Raw genomic sequence first — 18278 nt, 5'->3', positions numbered from 1 at the left:
ATAGTGCATTCTAGTTTTATTATCTATGTCTTTTTTGTCTTATGCATATGATAAATAAAATAATAAATAATTACTCATAGTTAATAATATAATAGCTTTCAAGTCTTCCATTTGTGAGTTTTGCTCTATTCAGCTGGTTTGTAAGAGGCAGTGTGGTGTCAGAAATAAAGAACTGGGCAGGGGATTTGAGACACGTCCTGTCCCAGTCCTGTTGTTTCCACCAACTCTGAAGCTATGGGTGAGAGACTCTGCCACCTTTGGCCTCAACTTTGCAATCTATTAAATGAGATAGCACATTATCTCTAATATTCCTTTCAGCTAAAATTCTCTGATATCTCTTTTCAGAGAACTCTTAACTGTTATGTAAACATATAATGATAGAGACCATGGATTCTGGAGCCAGATGCATAGCTTGCTTCCCATTCTGCCACTTATTGCTTGGGAATTTTGTATTCTTCTGCTGTACACCTCGGTTTTCTCCTCTTTAAAAATGGGAATCATAGCAGCACATCCCATAGGTTTGTTGTGAGGACTGAACAAGTTAGTACATATGAAGAGCATAGAATAGTTCCTGACACATACAAAGTAGGCATTCAATAAATGTCAACTAGTCTTGTTATTATTACAAACATAAGGGTTTTAAAGCATTTCAGAAAGTGTGTGTTTCTCATCAAATGGATATGCTGCTCCCTGAGAGAAGCACTTGTGGACATACATTCATTCATTCATTCATTCATTTGTTCAGCAAAAAAATGTATTGAGTGCCTAATATATGCCAGGTGCTATTCTCTTATAGGCATCAACAAGCATAATGGTAGATACACATTAAATCTTTTAAGCCATTGAGTAGTAAATATTCAGTGTTTCCCTAGTCGCCCGAGAGAGTTACTTGGTGCATTCTTTTCATATATTCATACACCACTGGTAGATTGTATGTGTGATCTTTGACCCTATTTTTAATTTATATTACATATTATGTATTGGTTTCTGACAGTCCATTTCCTGTATATCTTTTTATTTTCAGTTTCCTCTTTCCTCCTTTGCTTTTTTTTTTTTTTTTTTCTTTTCTAAACTTTTCTTATGTTTGGCCTATCTCTTGACTTCTCAACTTTTGTTTTTATTCCTTTGGCTGGGGTTCTGCCTCCTGGTATTTCCTAGTCTCTATAGGCCTCTTTTCTCACCTATTAAATTAGGATAATCAATTTACTTATTGGAATTTTAAGCTAGATAATGTTTGTAAAGCACTTAGCACAGTTCCTAGTACATAATATACCTTAGTAAATGTTGGCCCTTGTTATGATGGTGGTTTGGTATTATTGAAGCAGTGATTCTAAAGTAAGAGATACTACAAGCTCCTATGTATAAGATTCAGACCGTAGGAACTTGGGCTGACCATTGGGTAACGTGGGACCATCCTGTTGACATTTTGTGAGAGTTGTGCTTCTTGTGTAAAATGTTTGTTGTGCTACTGATGACCCTTAATAGGCTGCCACGTGCATTCCCAGGGAAAATAAAACTTCAACATTTTGGCTTGCAGCTGTGTACACACAGTGGAGACCTACAAGCCAAAGTGAACGCTGGCAAGTCCTTCCTCAGCTATGAAAGCTTGTGTCATCAAAAAAGAAATTTTGACTTAATTTCCTTTTGCTGCATTTTTGGTCTAATATATATTCTACAGATAAGCATTTTTAAGAAAGTCCTTTGGAAAATATTTATTGCATGTTACGTCTATGCACTTAGAAGTCATTTACATGAAAGGTTCTTGGAAAATACAGAAAATTCCCACATCCGTCTCACTGTGGGCTTTAGGTGAATTTCAAACTGTTCTTATCACTCTCAATCTGGATAGAAAAGTCCAGCTTAATAGTTAATAGTTTTAATACAGGTCTATGAGTTTACACAGTCTGAAAAAAAGATTGACTTTTTCAGTTAAAAAGTAAAAGGAAAAATCATGAATTTGAACACCATATTTCAGCTTTACTATATATCACTATATAGTTCTAATTAGCAATGTACGTGTTTTTCCCCTTTTGTGTTCTTGTGTTATTGTTTTTCTCTTATACAACTCTGGATATTAGGACCCTAAATGCCACACATTATGCGTGCTGTTCAGCATCCTTAATTAATTTCTCCCTCCCTGCTGGCCCTTCCCTTTGCTTCCATCATCTTTGGCAAAGAGAACCATCTTAAGATTAGAAATGCTAAAGTAAGTATTGGTAAAAGGAAAGTAGGCTCAAGATAAGCGGACTCTATCTGCTGGCCCAGACAAATTACTTTGTAGGGTCCTGAGAAAACTAATGTTTAAGATTACAGAATCTCTATCTTTGACAAATCGTAAAGAAAAGGAGTAGAAGCAGCAGCTGGCCATGTGCAAATGTCACTGCAAATATCAAAAAGAGGAAAAAAGTAGATTTTACACACTATTAACTGATAATTTTGTTTTCAGTCTGGAGAAAAGTTGGAAGACCGGATAATTAAATAGTGTGTTATAAGCAGTTACAGAGGAGCTGCTGTGATGTTTAGAAGCCAGCTGGGGTTCACTAAAAACCAAGTCATTATAAGTAAAAGTTTGTTACAATAACTTATTTCTTTTTTAAATGTAATTGCTAATCTAAAACAATGCTTACAGCAGGGGTCCAAGCTACAGCCCTTGGGCCAAATTTGACCATGTCCATTTGTTTACTTATTGTTTGGGCTGCTTTCTAGCTACAATAGCAGAGTTGAGTAATTTTAAGAGTCTGTATCGCCAGTAGAGCTTGAAATAATTATTATCTGACCGTATACAGAAAAGGTTTGCCTACCCCTGCTCTAGAGCCTAAATCAGTTCTTTTTGAATTTTAATGTGTCGACAGATTATCTGGAAATCTTGTTTAAAATTCAGATAATGGTACAGTAGATCTGGGGTGGGGTCTCAGATTAAGCAATTCCTGACAAGCTTCCTGGTGAGGCGAGTGCTGCTGGTCTACAGACCACAGTTCAGTCTGGTGAGGATGTAGATTTTAAAAAGATTTAAAATTTCCCCATTTAAAAAAATCAAGAGAGTGAATTGTGAGTTGGAAGTCAGTTCAGTTGGTTCGACTCTTACTTATTTGAATCATAGTGCCCAAGGACTGTTAAAGGATCAGTGTTATCTTGGAAAGAAGTTTTTCTGATCATTTAAAAATGATTATCTAGGGATGAATTGGGAGATTGGGATTGACATATATACACTAATATGTATAGAATAGATAACTAATGAGAACCCGCTGTATAGCACAGGGAACTCCACTTCGCTGTACAGTAGAAACTAACACAACATTGTAAGACAACTATACCCCAATTAAAAAAATGATTATCTAATGATCATTTCCTTGTGTAAGGACATTGACTCAGTGATGATATTTGAAGGGGGCAATAATGAGCTCAATAGCTCAAATGTTTAGGTGTCCAGTATCAACTGGATTGGTCTGCTGGACATTTCCTCTGTTGGAAGACAGTTCTCCACGTGTCTCCTACATTTCTGTCCATCTTGTGCCCTGACTGCTCTTTGTTACCCAACTCTTTTTTCAAGGATGTCTGTATAGTGAACTGCCTTAAAAGATACAAATAGTATCTCCCTCTGGAACAACTGGCAAGTTTGCTTACTGCCCATTAAAAAAGATTTGGGTTCCCTAAACTCAGTATTCCTTTCCTGTAATGTAACCCGCTATAGGTGCGGGCATCCACCCAAGCCCATCTGTACCACCCCCTTGACTTGGGGGCAAGGGGGACTGTTGCTAACATCATGCTAGGTTGCTCGCTCTGATGTGTGTGAGTGACACAGTCCTTTGGCTCTGACCCGGGAGTCTTGTGTCTGCTTCCAGCATCCGTGAAGCTATGGCAGGCTAACTTGTGATCTTCAAGTTTGGTAAAATCTCAGCCCCTTCACAGTTTTAGATACCCTCTCCCATGAGTCACAGCCCAGGTTTCCAATCACTGACTTTCCCCTTTCTCTGAACCTGTCTTCACCTCATTTTAGTAAAACTCTTCACCTTCTACTTAATATAGGAAAAAGAAGCTTTAAATGAAAGTCCCTTCAACTTTCTAACATCAAGCATACAAGTCTATCTTCATCGGTACCTAATCTATCCTTTATTCTCCTTTTACAATGAAAAGGTGTCGGCCCCACCTCTTTTCCAAAGTTAAGCCCTCCAGCTGTACACTGGAACTCGCCCTGCTGCTTCCTTAGGTCTACACCTAAGTAAGTGTAACCCATTTTCTTTACTAAATCTCCATCCCCCTCCCCCCTTTTAAAGAATTTTGTAAATTCTTAAGCTTCTCCTTTCAAAAACAAAGCAAACAGCAAGCTTCCTTTCCCTCATCTTTATTCCCCTTTGAGTTTCAGCTCTATTTCTCTCCTCTTCTCTACAGCCAGATTTCTTGAAAGAGTTGTCCAAACTCTGTTTTTCTTTCTCCTCTTCCTTCTCAGTCCTCAATCTACTCCAGTTTAACTTTCATTCTAGTCATCCCATTGAAACTGTATTCTTCTAGGCATCCTTTGAATTCTAATATATGTTCTATATTCCTAAACTGCTTATCTTCTCTGTAACAGTAAACCACCAACCAAATGCTGAGGACTCACTCATCTGTAGCCACTGTCCAGAGTACTCTGAGCCTAAGTCCCATATATCCAACTCCTTAGAGTATCTCTAATTGTAGGCCTTGTAGACACCTCAAACTCATCATCTTCCCCAAGAAAAAATTAACCTATACATCCCAGTTCTTTCCTGGCTCAGTAATTGGATCTACAATCTACCTATTTGGTTAAAAATCCCTTAATTCAGAAGATTAAGATACTATCCTTCCTTTCTTTTTATCACCACTCCCCCAATATTTAGCTAATCTACCAGTCTACATTTCAAATATTTCTTGAATGTGTTGTCTCTCTAATTTGATCTCTAAGGTTCTATCTCCTTAGCCCAAATCAACTCCTGCCTGGATTACTGAACAACCTCCTAGTTAGTCTCCCTCCCTTTAATTTTTCACCACTCTAATTTCTTCTCTAAACTATAGCCAGAGTGGTGAGATATATATATATACATATATATATATATATGTATATATATATATATATATATATGTATATATATATATATATATCTTAATTTTGGTTTGAAAAAAAAGTCTCAATCTTTTGAGAATAAGATGGTAGAGGCATTTCTTTTTCTTTTTTTTTTTTTATTAAAGTTTTCTTTTTCTTTTTATTTATTTATTTATTTATTTTTTTTATAGCTACTTTATTTATTTATTTATTTATTTTTGGCTGTGTTGGGTCTTCGGTTCGTGCGAGGGCTTTCTCTAGTTGCGGCAAGCGGGGGCCACTCTTCATCGCGGTGCGGAGACCGCTCTTCATCGCGGTGCGCGGGCCTCTCACTATCACGGCCCCTCCCGTTGCGGGGCACAGGCTCCAGACGCGCAGGCTCAGTAGTTGTGGCTCACGGGCCCAGCCGCTCCGCGGCATGTGGGATCCTCCCAGACCAGGGCTCGAACCCGCGTCCCCTGCATTAGCAGGCAGATTCTCAACCACTGCGCCACCAGGGAAGCCCGGTAGAGGCATTTCTTAACAGAAGCATTGAAGTTACAGAAGGACAAGGTAGAACTGCTTTCTATAATGGGAACTCCTTATGGGCATGGACCATCAAGGAAAGATCAAATATGTACATATCAGAGACTTGGCTTGAAAAATCAAAAATCACTCTAAGTATATTAGTGAGGGTAAGCAGTGCTTAACAGTGGTTGTAGGAAAAGAAAAACAGAAAAGAAAGAACAAAGATCTTCCAAGACAGTCTTTAAAGACAACCCCAAGGACTTCACAGAAACTATTTTCTGAAGTTTTAGGTAAAAGTCCACTTTAAAATGACTATAAAGTTTTATGTGTTTAGGAGACTTGGAATCTTTTCTCCCTCAGCACCCATCATGTCTGTACACAGTTGACACTCAATAAATGTCTGTTTAATTAAATGTATGCCATTGAGGCAAGCCAACTGCTATTGCTGCGAGGCCTCACAGGGTGACATTGCTTTATGGGGTCACCAGAATCCAGAAATAGACCGTTTGCTTTGCAGGTCCAGAAACTCAACTATCATGAGCACACCCCAATGTGGTTGTGCTCTAGGAGACTGGTGTCAACTAGTCAGTGTCTTCTCTTCCTATCAGAAATACTATGTGGAAAACAAAATTATTATTCAGTGTTTTCTTGGCAAGCATGGGCTCCGACTAGAGAGAATTAACTGGATGTTTTCAGTGGCTGGTGTTATCAAGCTCAAATAGTCTGATGCATCTGACTTTACTATAGTGCACTGTGCCTGGTGAACAAGCCAGAACGCTCATATCAGCTGCTAAGATATACCCGTCCCCTGACAGAGCTATGAACATACTGAGAAATGCTTAGCTGGGCATTTTAAGGTACTGACTCTGTGAAGGCCCAGTTTTAAAGAGGAAAATATAGGCAGAGGGGAAGGAAGAGGCCCTCACCTACCAATCAACCACCACTTTCTTTCCAACTGCCCTTCCCTAGATTCCTAATGCATTTTTCTTTCTTCTATAAAATTTCCTCAACTACATATTTTGAGATCTATATTTATAAGGTCATATTCCCTGAGGCCATATAACCTGACCATTTTGTTTAATTTAGGTGTCTCCAAAATTCCCCATACCACCCCTTTTTAATTTATTGCTTAGGATGTGTTGGCCAATGTCACTCATTACATATTGGTTTGATACAATTTCATTCTTGAAGATTAAACTTTACTACTACTTTTTAAGATATCACTACATACTGACCACAGAACAAAATATGAAGACAATCTGCGAGTTTAAGTTAGTATTAATCTTAAAAAAAAAAAAAAAGTGATCTTTGCATTAACATAAATGCAAGGTTCAGAGTAAAGGAGTTGTCAAAGCATAATCTTCAAAAGTTGAAAACACGACTTTTTTATAAATATAGAATGGACACCTGTCAAATATTTATTTAACTGAATAATGAGGGAGCTGGCAGGATGGTAAAGACGGTTTCAAGGAAATGATAGAAATAGGGGTTATTTGGTCCATCAGAAAAGCATACCGAAATAAGTTTGCTGAGTTAGAGACAAACCCAGCTAATTTCTACAGGGTAATTAAACCATAACCTTTGTGGTTGTTCTTCTACTAGATAGAGATCACTTCCATCTCTACTGGACAAAGCTTTGTAAGTTAACATGTAATTTCATAGTCTGGGCCCTAATCACTAGTAAGTAGAAGTCAAACAAAAGTATATCCCTCTAGGAAATTAAGTAAGTAATCCTTGGATTGGCCCGTTAGACAATTCTCCAGGGTGACTTTGAAAGGACATGTGGTCCTCATTTGGCCTTATTTCCAAGTTTTGGTCAATTTTTATTAAGCAAGTGCTGTGGACTCTTAAATTCATCTGGATAAGATGATGTCTAGAAGAAGGCTTGGAACCGCCCCTCCCCGCCAGGAGGAACAGTGTGAGGGCCTGAGGACTTTTAGCCTGGACAAGACAGTGTGGGGACCCAAATGCTCACTGCAGCATTACTCTTAAAATACAGGCCTGAGGAAATAGTTTTAGAGTGCAGAGATTTTATGTCCACCATTCAAAAGCAGCAGCTAAAAGGCCATCACAAGATAGGAGGGGTGAGATGTGCCCTAAGTTGCTCCAAGGGGAAGACAGGGCATCAGTGGAAGTGGTTTGGGTATCAGATTGAGAAAGAGCTTCTCACTGTGAAAGAACGTCAGCCGGGGCAGTGTGTGCCTTGAGAGCAGGAACAGTTGTCTGTCTGCAGGTTCTCTGGCAAAGGCGTGGCTGTCACAGCCTCACATCAGGAGCAAGTGAGGGAGACAGAGGAGGGTCACGTTTCAGATGAGGACTGGACCAGCCTCAACTAAGATCCTTTACAAAACTGAGATTCTGTTATTTTGTGAAAATTGAGTTATTGCTGTTTAATTAAAAAATAAAAAGCACCGTTTCCAAGGCTCAACATTTAATATCCTGGAGACACAGAAGCCTTATGTTAGTTTTAGTAGCTGTGTGATCACAATAGTTAGTGCAGCGAAGCCTTCTGATAATTTTTCTCCTTTTAAAAATTGATAATTTACTTTAGTTTTGCCTTTTTTACAAGCCCTACTCCCAAGAGAAGTGCATTTACAGTTTTGTTGTTGATTTTGTTGTTATTTGGGGAAGGGGTGCTGGTTTGTATTTTAATGTGACTAAATATCAGTGTCTCAGGTTTGACACTTTTTTTTTCCTTTCCACTAAAGTCATTGAAATATATTCACCTGGTCGTTCACATCAGAGGTGTAAATGGATTTTCTAAAGGTTTTTAAGAGATAATCAAAGTCAGACACTTTGTGACTTGACTTCTTTAGGTGTTGCAAAAAGAAAGCTTAACACACCATCTCAGTTGCAAGGATGCTAAAACTATGCTTGACCTTGAATCTGCAAGGAGTTGGGTAACATCTTTTGCTAGAAGTGCCCATCTACCACTTCTTTGGTTTTAACCATCTGTATAGAATTTACTTGGGAAAGAGAAAGGAGAAGGAATCAGATATATTCAAGAGCAAATAGCATGTTTATTTGATTTTCCAGCTTCCAGTGACTATTGCAGTTACAGTTTAACTTTTTAGTTTACCCTTTTTACCATTGATATTTGCCATTGATATTTGCAAAAATGCGACTTGAAAAAAATGTATCAGCCATGTCACACAAAGGCTTATATCTCAATTTGTTTCATGTCATCAAAAAGACATACTGAGTTTGAAGCTCCTCTTAGGTTTACTCTTAAAATATAAACCTGGGGAAATAGTGTAAGATTGCAAAGATTTTATTTACACAATTCCGGATCACAGGCTCTGGAGTCAGGGAGATAGAGATTGAATCCCTGACATTTCCTTTTCCTGATTCACTCAGTGTCTCTGAGACTCAGTTTCCTTCCCTAATAGATGGGGATAATATCAGTACCTACTGTATAGGGTTGTTGTAAGGATTACATAAGATAACACACATAAAGTCCTTAGCGCGTCATCTAATACAAGTACTCCATAAATATTAGCTATTATTCTTTTATAATAATTAGAACAACTTCACCAAAACTTAATTACGGTGCTCTTGTCAAGATTAACAGCACCATGGCTGACTCATTTCCTAATACAATTGAAAAGCAAGTTTCAGCTTTGTGCAACAATTCATTCTTAGTTAATGAACTTGAACAGCCATTCTTGAGAAAATAATGAGGAATTGTGAATCTAGAATTAGAAGATACATCCTATTCACTAGGAAACTTAATGTCTTAGCAACAAATACCGTAAGTCCTTGTAAGAACTGTTGTGTGTTGGTGACCATACACTTGAAATATTCAAGCAGGAAAATCTGGAGATAATAGTGCTCTCCCTTCCAGAACGAGACCATCTCTAAGAATTGGTGATCAGCTGGAAGCCAAGGTCATATAGCAACTAATCATGACATATATGTCCTTAGCAGAACTCTGTAGGAAACTGTACTGGTTGTTAATCTGCTACCCAGGGACCAGTGCTGTACTGGAGTCAGTTCAGGATTTGGAGCTGGACAAATCAGGCTCTAGTCCAAGCTTTGACATTTATTTCCTGTGTGATTTTGGGCTGGTTGCTTGGCTTTTCTGAACTTGTTTTGTCATCCATAAAGTGGGGCTCTTATGGGAACCAACTATTTCAGTAGAGGAAGGTCAAATTTTTAAACGTACATAAGAGTACTGAAGCAAAATACCATTAGTAGTACTGGTATTATTACTAATACTGTTACTATTCCACTATTGCAAAGGAAAATGAAATGGGCACCAGGAAGAATATGGGTGCCCACGTGTTATATGACACCAGTGTGGGTTCGACCCCTCTAATACAAGACAGATGTTCCCACAGTGGTGACAATGCTCAACCTTCTTCCTGGGGGAAAATTCTTATCCTATCACAGATATCATACTGTTTCTCAGAAGTGTTATTAGTGCTATTGAAATTCCATAATTAACATTAATATATGTTTCTATTTTCTTTTATCTGAATTTAGGTGAACTGATAGATAACAAGGGTAAAAGTGGCTAGGTTAGAAGCAAAGTCAATTTCATTCTCCATTTACTAAATTATTTTACTAACTCATTATACCCCCCCTTTAATATTGGGTTGGCCAAAAAGTGCCTCCGGTTTTTTAAGTAAAAATAAAAGACATGTTTTTCATTTTCACCAGGAACTTTATTGAACAACATATTCACCCTTTTGTTCCACTACCTTCTGCCATTTTTCAGGCAACTTCATAATTCCGTCCTCCCAAAACTTTTTATCTTTTTGAGCAAAGAACTGTTCCAGGTGCCTTTTACAATCTCCCAGGGAATTGAAATTTTTTCCATTAAGAGAAGTTTGTAAAGACCAAAATCAATGGAAATCCGAAGATGCAATGTCTGGTGAATACGACAGTTGAATCAGAACTTCCCAGCCAAGCTGTAACAGTTTTTGCCTGGTCATCAAAGAAACATGTGGTCTTGCATTACCCTGTTGGAGGATTATGCATTTTCTGTTGACTAATTCTGAACGCCTTTCGTGGAGTGCTGCTTTGAGTTGGTCTAATTGGAAGCAGTACTTGGTGGAATTCATTGTTTGGTTTTCTGGAAGGAGTTCATAATAGAGGACTACCTTCCAGTCCCACCATATACACAAATCAACTTCTCTGGATGAATACCGGCCTTTGGTGTGGTTGGTGGTGGTTCCTTTCGCTTGCCCCATGATCTCTTCCATTCCACATTATTGTACAGTATCCACTTTTCATCGCCTGTCACAATTTGTTTTAAAAACGAAACGTTTTCATTATGTTTCAGTGGAGAATTGCATGCGGAAATATGGTCAAGAAGGTTTTTTTTGCTTAACTTATGTGGAACCCAGACATCAAAGCAATGAACATAACCAAGCTGGTACAAATGATTTTCAGCGTTTGATTTGGATATTTTGAGTATGTCGGCTCTCTCCCACGTGGTATAACATTGATTGTTCTCAGCTATTTTTTTGATTTGATCGCTGTCAACTTCAACTGGTCTACCCAACTGTGGAGCATCATCCAGCGAGAAATCTTCAGCACGAAACTTCACAAACCACTTTTGACACGTTCAATCAGTCACAGCACTTTCTCCATACACTGCACAAATCTTTCTTTGTGTTTCAGTTGTGTTTTTACCTTTCTTGAAATTATAAAGCATAATATGAAGAAAATGTTGCTTTTTTTCTTCCATTTCAATATTAAAATGGCTATACAAAAATTCACCAATTTTGATAAGTCTTTTTTAAAACGCACACTGATATGACAGCTGTCACAATACAATCTAACAAAATTGTTTCAAATGAAGTTAAAGACAACTAAGTGCTACTAGAGCCATCTTACAAAAAAAACCAAACGAACCTTTGGCCCACCCAGTAGTTTGACATTGTTGGAAGGATCAGCTCCAAGCTGTCTCTCCTGGCCTCCAAGACCTTTGATGATCTGGTATCTGAATCCTCCACTTGATACTTCTTTTCCCTCCCTGCTCAACTTCATAGCTTTGCAAATGCCCTTCCTTCTTCCTGCAATACCCTAACACCCTTTCTACCAGACCAGTTTTCATTAATTCTTCTAATTATTTGGAACCATGCCTGGCATGTAAGTGGGTATTCAATAGACATTTAAACAAATTGACTTGAAATCAGATGGCTCCCACCTAGACTGAAACAGCCAGATATTTCCACTTTGACATGACCTCACAAAGTTCGGAATTCCTCCTAGAGTCTGAATAGATTCCATGTTACTGAAGGACAGTAACTCTTAAAAATTATTTTGGCATTTTGCACATTGAGCTCTTCTAAATGGTGCTGATGAGACCTTGCTTCAGAGGCACCAGTGGAGCTGATAAACCACAATACATGTTTTAATAAGTAGATTTTAAAATATAACACTTGAATAAAAATGCGGTATTCCTTATTGCCAGCTAGCTGTGAAAGTTTGCACAATAAAGAAGCATTTATTCTATTATTTAGCAATAAAACAAGTCTGTGTGTGGATATTCACATGTGTATATGCCTAAGAAAGTTATGGTAGCAATTTTCATATATGGTATGCCATTCCCTTTGGGCCACATCCAAAAGAATTTAGTTACTGTAATGACAAAAGGGCTTCCATATATTAATACCAAAAGGACTTTTTCCCAAAAGTAATGAAGTGGTCCCAGACCTCGATCCTGGGCACAGTATAGTCTCTGTCTGTCTGTCTGTCTATCTCTGTCTCTGTCTCTGTCTCTGTCTCTCTCTCTCTCTCTCTCTCTCTCACACACACACACACACACACACACAGACTCTTTGGAATTTTAAAGTTCCAAGTAGAATTCATTAATAAAAATATGAACTGCTTTTTCTTGTATAAATCATAATAAAGTGTTGAGAGATAAAGGAACAACTAAGGGGGCAAATCATCAGCTGCTGCTGTAAAACCGAGACCTGTCATGTTAACTCCCAACTCAAACACCTAGTTTTAAAGATTTACCTTCAAGAATCCTAAAAGCTTGTATCCTGCCTCATCAACAGCAGCCTCAAACTGTTCCCTGTCATCGAAGAAAACAAATCTTTTGCTCCTTCCTGCCTCTGGAGGCAGAGGGACTGAGGTGGTCCTGGGTGGCTGAATTAGATGAAAGACTTGCCTTCCACCATGGAGACATAGAGTCCAATCAAGTGAAATGAGTTTTGAGATCCCAGCTCATTTCCTAGGGGAGATCAGTTCACATTACAAAATCATGACATCCCATTCATCACAACTGACGTGGTCTTTGCTCAGGAGAGGACCCCAACTGGGACTAAACCACCTGTCTTCTCTTGAAAAGGGGCACTTTATCCAAGTTAGAGTTGAAAGCCTTGGAGTGAGAAATCTTACCAGCTTCCACCCAAGTGATGCATATGCAACGTGGAAGGGAACTTAAGCTTAAAAAAGGCAAGACGAGTTTAAGGAAGATTGGTGGTTGTACTTTAAATGATGCCAGATATGAATAATTATACTAGAGATGCTAAGTCATTATGGTCGGGAGAGCCAAGAGTGGGGCTCCCTCTTCTTTATCTCCTAGATTTTATTAAACAGAAATGAGAAGGATAAGCATTTCCATGCATCAGAGTTTAAAATGGCAAGGAAAGTGTCCTACTTTCCAGGCTGATAAATGATCATCATCTCTTTCATTTCTTTCAGGGCATCGTTGTAACACCCCTGCTACTGCTGCTTTTTGTGAGTATTTTGATGTTGTTTTTAATATCCTTTATTAAAAGCCATCTACAACCCTTTAAGAAAGGTCTTTAGAAATAAATTGAAATTTGAATCTTGCATCATATTTTGAACTGTTCTTCCAGTTGAGCTGTACCAAGTCATAACATGGAGACACAAAGAATCTCTGTAGTCTCCTGGCCCAAGGAGAGCAACAGGACCCAGTTCTTGGGCCTCTGACTCCTGGCTAAATCATTAATTATTACAAATGAATGACCTGTGACGTAGGTCAAAAATGTGCTGCGCTTTATTTTCTCACTAGTGAGACTGAAGTGATTGCTAGTGACCAAGGGTTTGATTGAAAGAGCCTTGGTCCAGGGGACCAGACAAAGCTTAGTTTCCTGTGCTGGTACTGATAGGAACTGGCTTCCTCACTTTGGGGAATACTGCCTCGGTGTTTTCATCTGTAAAATGGGAAACAATAACACCTACCCCAGTCTGTCTCCCAGGGATAATGAAATGTGCTTTAGAAGGAAAAAATACAAGCTACTGGCAAACCAAGCAAAAATTGTTCTGAAAATAAGAAATGCTAATTAGCTTTCTTATTTCTTTTGGCACTAAGCATATGAGAAATTAGATGAGAGATTATAATAGAAATTAATGTTATCTCATGCTGAGAAAAGCATATGTAACCATGAATGATACCTAAAATATTTTATGAACTGTGCATTTTTCATACACACATCTCCCAAATATAAATCACTCCACTCAACACTGAAATAGAGTAGGGATGCGTTTCTGGGAGTGAAATGTAGCTGTTTGACTAGCACTATTTGTCAGTGAATTAAAACTATGGGGCAAATTTATTTAATTATAGGGTAATTACCCAAGTTGAAATTCAATTAGAGTAATAGAATGTGGGACTTCATTTCTTACAAGCTGTGTAGGAAGTGGAGAGGGAGAGATGCCCTACTAAACAGTTGGATTTTGCATCTTTTATGAAAGACATTACCTTCCAGTAATAACCCTCAGCCTTACCATCCCTTCTGAAATGCTAGCTCCATCCTGACAAGGTAAGGAGAGTCAAATAATCAGATCACTTCCCCCAGCATCACAAACCTCATTAATTTAGACTCAGCAATTCAGAATTTGCAGTGAGTCAAATTGAAACTGAAGTGAATGTCTCTTTGGGAAAAAAGGACTTGGTTGGTATGTACCTACCTGGTCACTAGATGTGAGGACCTGGGATCGTCCCTCAGTGTTTTTTCCAAGCCTTGGGATCGTAATTTCCCAGGGGCAGCACTCAGTGGGCACAGGATGCAGGCCAGTCTGGGGTCCCCCCTGGCAGTGAGTCAGAGGTGTAACATAGAGCTGGCCATATAGAAAGTGTCCAATAAACGACTACGTAGCCTAGGTTTTCTCCATTGCAGAAGAGTAGCATCTCCTACTCAGGGGACTCTTTGAAGAAGATCACGAGAGAAGTCACAGCCACAACTAGGGGGCTAAGACCTAGGTAGCACTTTTGAGTATCTCAGAGTCTGGAATCCCTGAGACACTGTTTCAGCTGTGACTAAAAGAACCAGATGCGTACTTTTCTCCCTCTCTTCCCATCTCCATGCCGTAACAAGACATTCCCAGCTGGTTAATATTAATGGCATCATGCAAGCTTGCCTCCACTCTTAGACCCTAGACTTGTGAGCTTTAGTTGGTTCAACCTTTTTAAATCATCGAGCTACAGGAATAGTGAAAGAGACCGCAAGACCCTCAACTTAAAAGTTTAATGCCTCCCTTTTGAGCTAACTGGGCTGTCCCACTAGGTTCAATGGCACCGTCACACGACATCAATAGCTACTTCTGTGTTACATGACTTGAAATCACATGCACAGTATGTAATACTTTTTGCCTGTGCATTTTACGAACAATGGGAATTGCTTAAACACTTGGGTGACCAGGCTTCACTTAGCAGGAGAGAAAAGCCTGAGAGACTTAAAATATGAACACATTTCATTAAAGATGTAGTGTTTTTCATCAACACCCCTGTTGTGGCTTAAATTGTGATTCTCCAAAAGATAGGTTGAAGTTCTAATCCCTAGTACATCCGAATGTGACCTTATTTGAAAATAGGGGTGTTGCAGATGTAATTAGTTAAGATGAAGTCATAGTGGTACAGGGTGGGTCCTTAATCCAGTATGACTGCTATCCATAAAGAATAGGAGTCAGAGAACCACAGGGAGAATGCCACATCACGATGGAGGAAGAGATTAGAGAGACGGGTCTACAGGCCAAGGGACACCAGCGGTTGCCGGCAAACATCAGAAGCTAGAAGAGACAAGGAAGGATTCTCCTCTAGAGTTTCAGAGAGAGCATGACCTTGCTTGATTTTAGACTTACAGTTTCCACAACTGTGAAACAATACGTTTCTGTGGTTTTAAGCCACCCAGTTTATGATATTTCATTACAGAAGTCAAAAAGGCTAATACAGCCCCTGAAAATTGTCTTTTTTTTTTTAAATCATATCTTGAAAGTGTAAATTTCTGGATAGTCAGGCACAGTAGCTAGTAAAAGCCATTTTTGCTGATGGAGTCTCAGTTCCCTGTATTCTTAACATCTTCTCAGAATGTTCCCTTTACCATCTTGCTCCAGCTGAAACCTGTCTTCTTATTCATGTTTTTGCTGCTGGCATCTTTCATATCACTGAGCCTTGAAATGGGATAAGGTGTCTTTCTTGTTCCTCTTTACCAATCCCAGATCACTTCCCATGCCTTCTCCATAAAATCCCCTGTTACCTTTAAAGGTTATGCCAGGACACCTATATTACCTGCTGCTGCTCTTCGTTGTAATTGTCAGTGGAACGCCAGGTCACGCTCTAAGAGTCCAGAAAAATGTTAGCATCTTTCCATTGTCTTCTTTTTAACAATACACTTGGATTGATTCTTGGTGTTTTCAGTATTCACATAGTTGACCTTCCCAATACCCTGGCCTCTAAATTCTTGACCCCCTTCACCAGTGAGATTGCCTTCCCCCTCATCTCAGCCAGTTACCCCTGCAGTCAGACCTTTGACTTATTACTGCCAATAATAGCATCCTTCCATAGTCCTATTTTCAAATGTCTTCTCCTACTAGCAGCTGCTATCTTTGTGACTTACTCCCCAGATTAAGAATTCTTCAGACTTGCCAGAAGGGCTTATTTATTTACCTTATCACCTTCAATGCTTCTAACTAATCCACCCTACCCTCACCCTCTTACCCTCAGATTCCATCTGACCTAGCCTAGATCTCATGGTCCATCATTGTAATTACTTTATTACATACACCGTCAACAACCTTGCTCATCTCTTACTGCTTCCTATTTGTCTGGCAAGTGCCAGGCCTGCTTAATCCAACTCTATACCTTTCTGTATTTGTACCTGAACACGCGGGAGCACCCACTCTCATGCTGACTGATCTCATTCGAAATTCATGACCACTAATTGTAAATGAGCCTGGCAATCCTACTCCCTTCCCCGAACTGACGCACATCCCCAATCTCTAGAGAATCATTTCACACCTTCTCCTTGCTTCTCAATTTTCCAGTGCCTCTTCTCTTTTTTCATCCCAACTGATGCAGAAAGGAAACCAGCTGATGAGGAAGTCAGAAGCAATCAGAGAAATTTACAAGATCCCACCTACTTGCATCTATATTTCTCACCTCTCTCCTCCTTCCATAGATAAACTATCTTTGCTCCCATCTAAGGCCAGTCCCTCCAGTTGTGCCATCCCTTATTGCCTACTTAACAATAGGAGCCACACAAATTTCCCTCTTTCTCCTATGTCATTAAATTTTCTATCTCTGCTGGATCATTTCTATCAGCATGTAAGCATTCTGTAATATTACACATCTTAAAAATTAAATTTCACCTTATCCTACCTGCACTCCATTTCTGTGCACTCTTTTATGGCACAATTCCTCCAAAAAGTTATTTTAACTTATTCATCATTCATTCAGTAATACGTATTGAGTTCTTCCAATATACCAGTCACTTTCCTGGGTGCCAAGGATACAGCAGTGAGCAAAACAGATACATCTTTGCTCTAACAGAGGTTATATACTAGTGGAAAGACACAACCAACAAATAAGTAAAAATATATTGTGTAAGATGGGTGCTAAAGAAAAAATAAAGTAAGGAAGGGAAGTGGCTTGGGAGGTTGGACTCACTGAGAAACAATATTTGAGCAAAGGCCTAGAGGAGATAACAGAGTGAGCTTTCTGGTGGTAGAATGTTCCAGGTGGAAGGAACAACAAGTGCAAAGGTCCTGAGAGTGTGCCTGGTGTCTAAGGAACAGCAAGGAGGCCAGTGTGGCTGGAATGGAGTGAGCAGGGGGAGAGTAGATGGAGATGAGGTCAGAGACATAGCAGAGGCCAAAAGATAGAGGACCTTAAAGTCCTTTGTAAGGATTTTGAATTGTAATTCAAGGGAGACAGGAAACCATTGAAAGAGTTTTGATCAAGGGAATGGCATGTTCTGACATTCCCCTTAAAAGGGTGACTCTGGGTGCTGGGTTGAGAGTAGATTGTTTAAGGGGATCATGGTGGAGACAGGAAGACCAGTTAGAAAGCTAGTGCAAGAGATGCCATTAGCTTGGGCCAGCGTCATTGAATAAATCTGGTGGGAAGTAGTTCTTTATTTTCTTGAAAGAACTGAGAGATTGAATGAAAATTATGAGGGAAAGATAAGAATCAAAAGGATGACTCCACGCCTCTGCAACTTGAAGTATGGAATTGCCATTTACTAAGATAGGGAAGTCTGTAGGGTCGAACAAGTTGATGGAACTCACAACGAATTCAGTCTTGGACATGTCTGGATTAAGATGCATTTCAGACATCTAAGTAGAGAAGTCAAGTAAGCAGTTGACTATATATCTGGAATTCAGGAGAAAGGGCCTGGACTTTCTGTGTGTATGTATCTCTGGAGATACACATTTGGGAGAGTTCAGCATAGAGATGGATTTTGAGTAAGACTGGATGAGATGACCAAAAGAGAATAGAGAAGGAGAG

The 18278-nt window shown here is 39.2% G+C and overlaps 1 protein-coding gene across 3 annotated transcripts in view; it reads left to right on the top strand.

Moving 5' to 3' along the window:
- Window positions 1–18278, top strand: part of SLC10A7 (solute carrier family 10 member 7) — a 264253-nt gene that overhangs the window by 164732 nt on the left and 81243 nt on the right. For all 3 annotated transcript variants that reach the window (XR_009008398.1, XM_007189382.2, XM_007189381.2), the window contains one exon: window positions 13232–13267. Coding sequence is in view for 2 of the 3 variants with exons in the window: in XM_007189382.2 (XP_007189444.2) it covers window positions 13232–13267 (36 nt within the window). In the remaining variant the exon portion in view is untranslated. The remainder of the gene's footprint in view (window positions 1–13231; window positions 13268–18278) is intronic.

The sequence above is a fragment of the Balaenoptera acutorostrata genome, chromosome 5 (genome assembly GCF_949987535.1).
Source record: "Balaenoptera acutorostrata chromosome 5, mBalAcu1.1, whole genome shotgun sequence".
In the NCBI taxonomy this organism is placed as follows: Eukaryota; Metazoa; Chordata; class Mammalia; order Artiodactyla; family Balaenopteridae; genus Balaenoptera; species Balaenoptera acutorostrata.
This window is presented reverse-complemented; position numbering and strand designations above follow the sequence as displayed.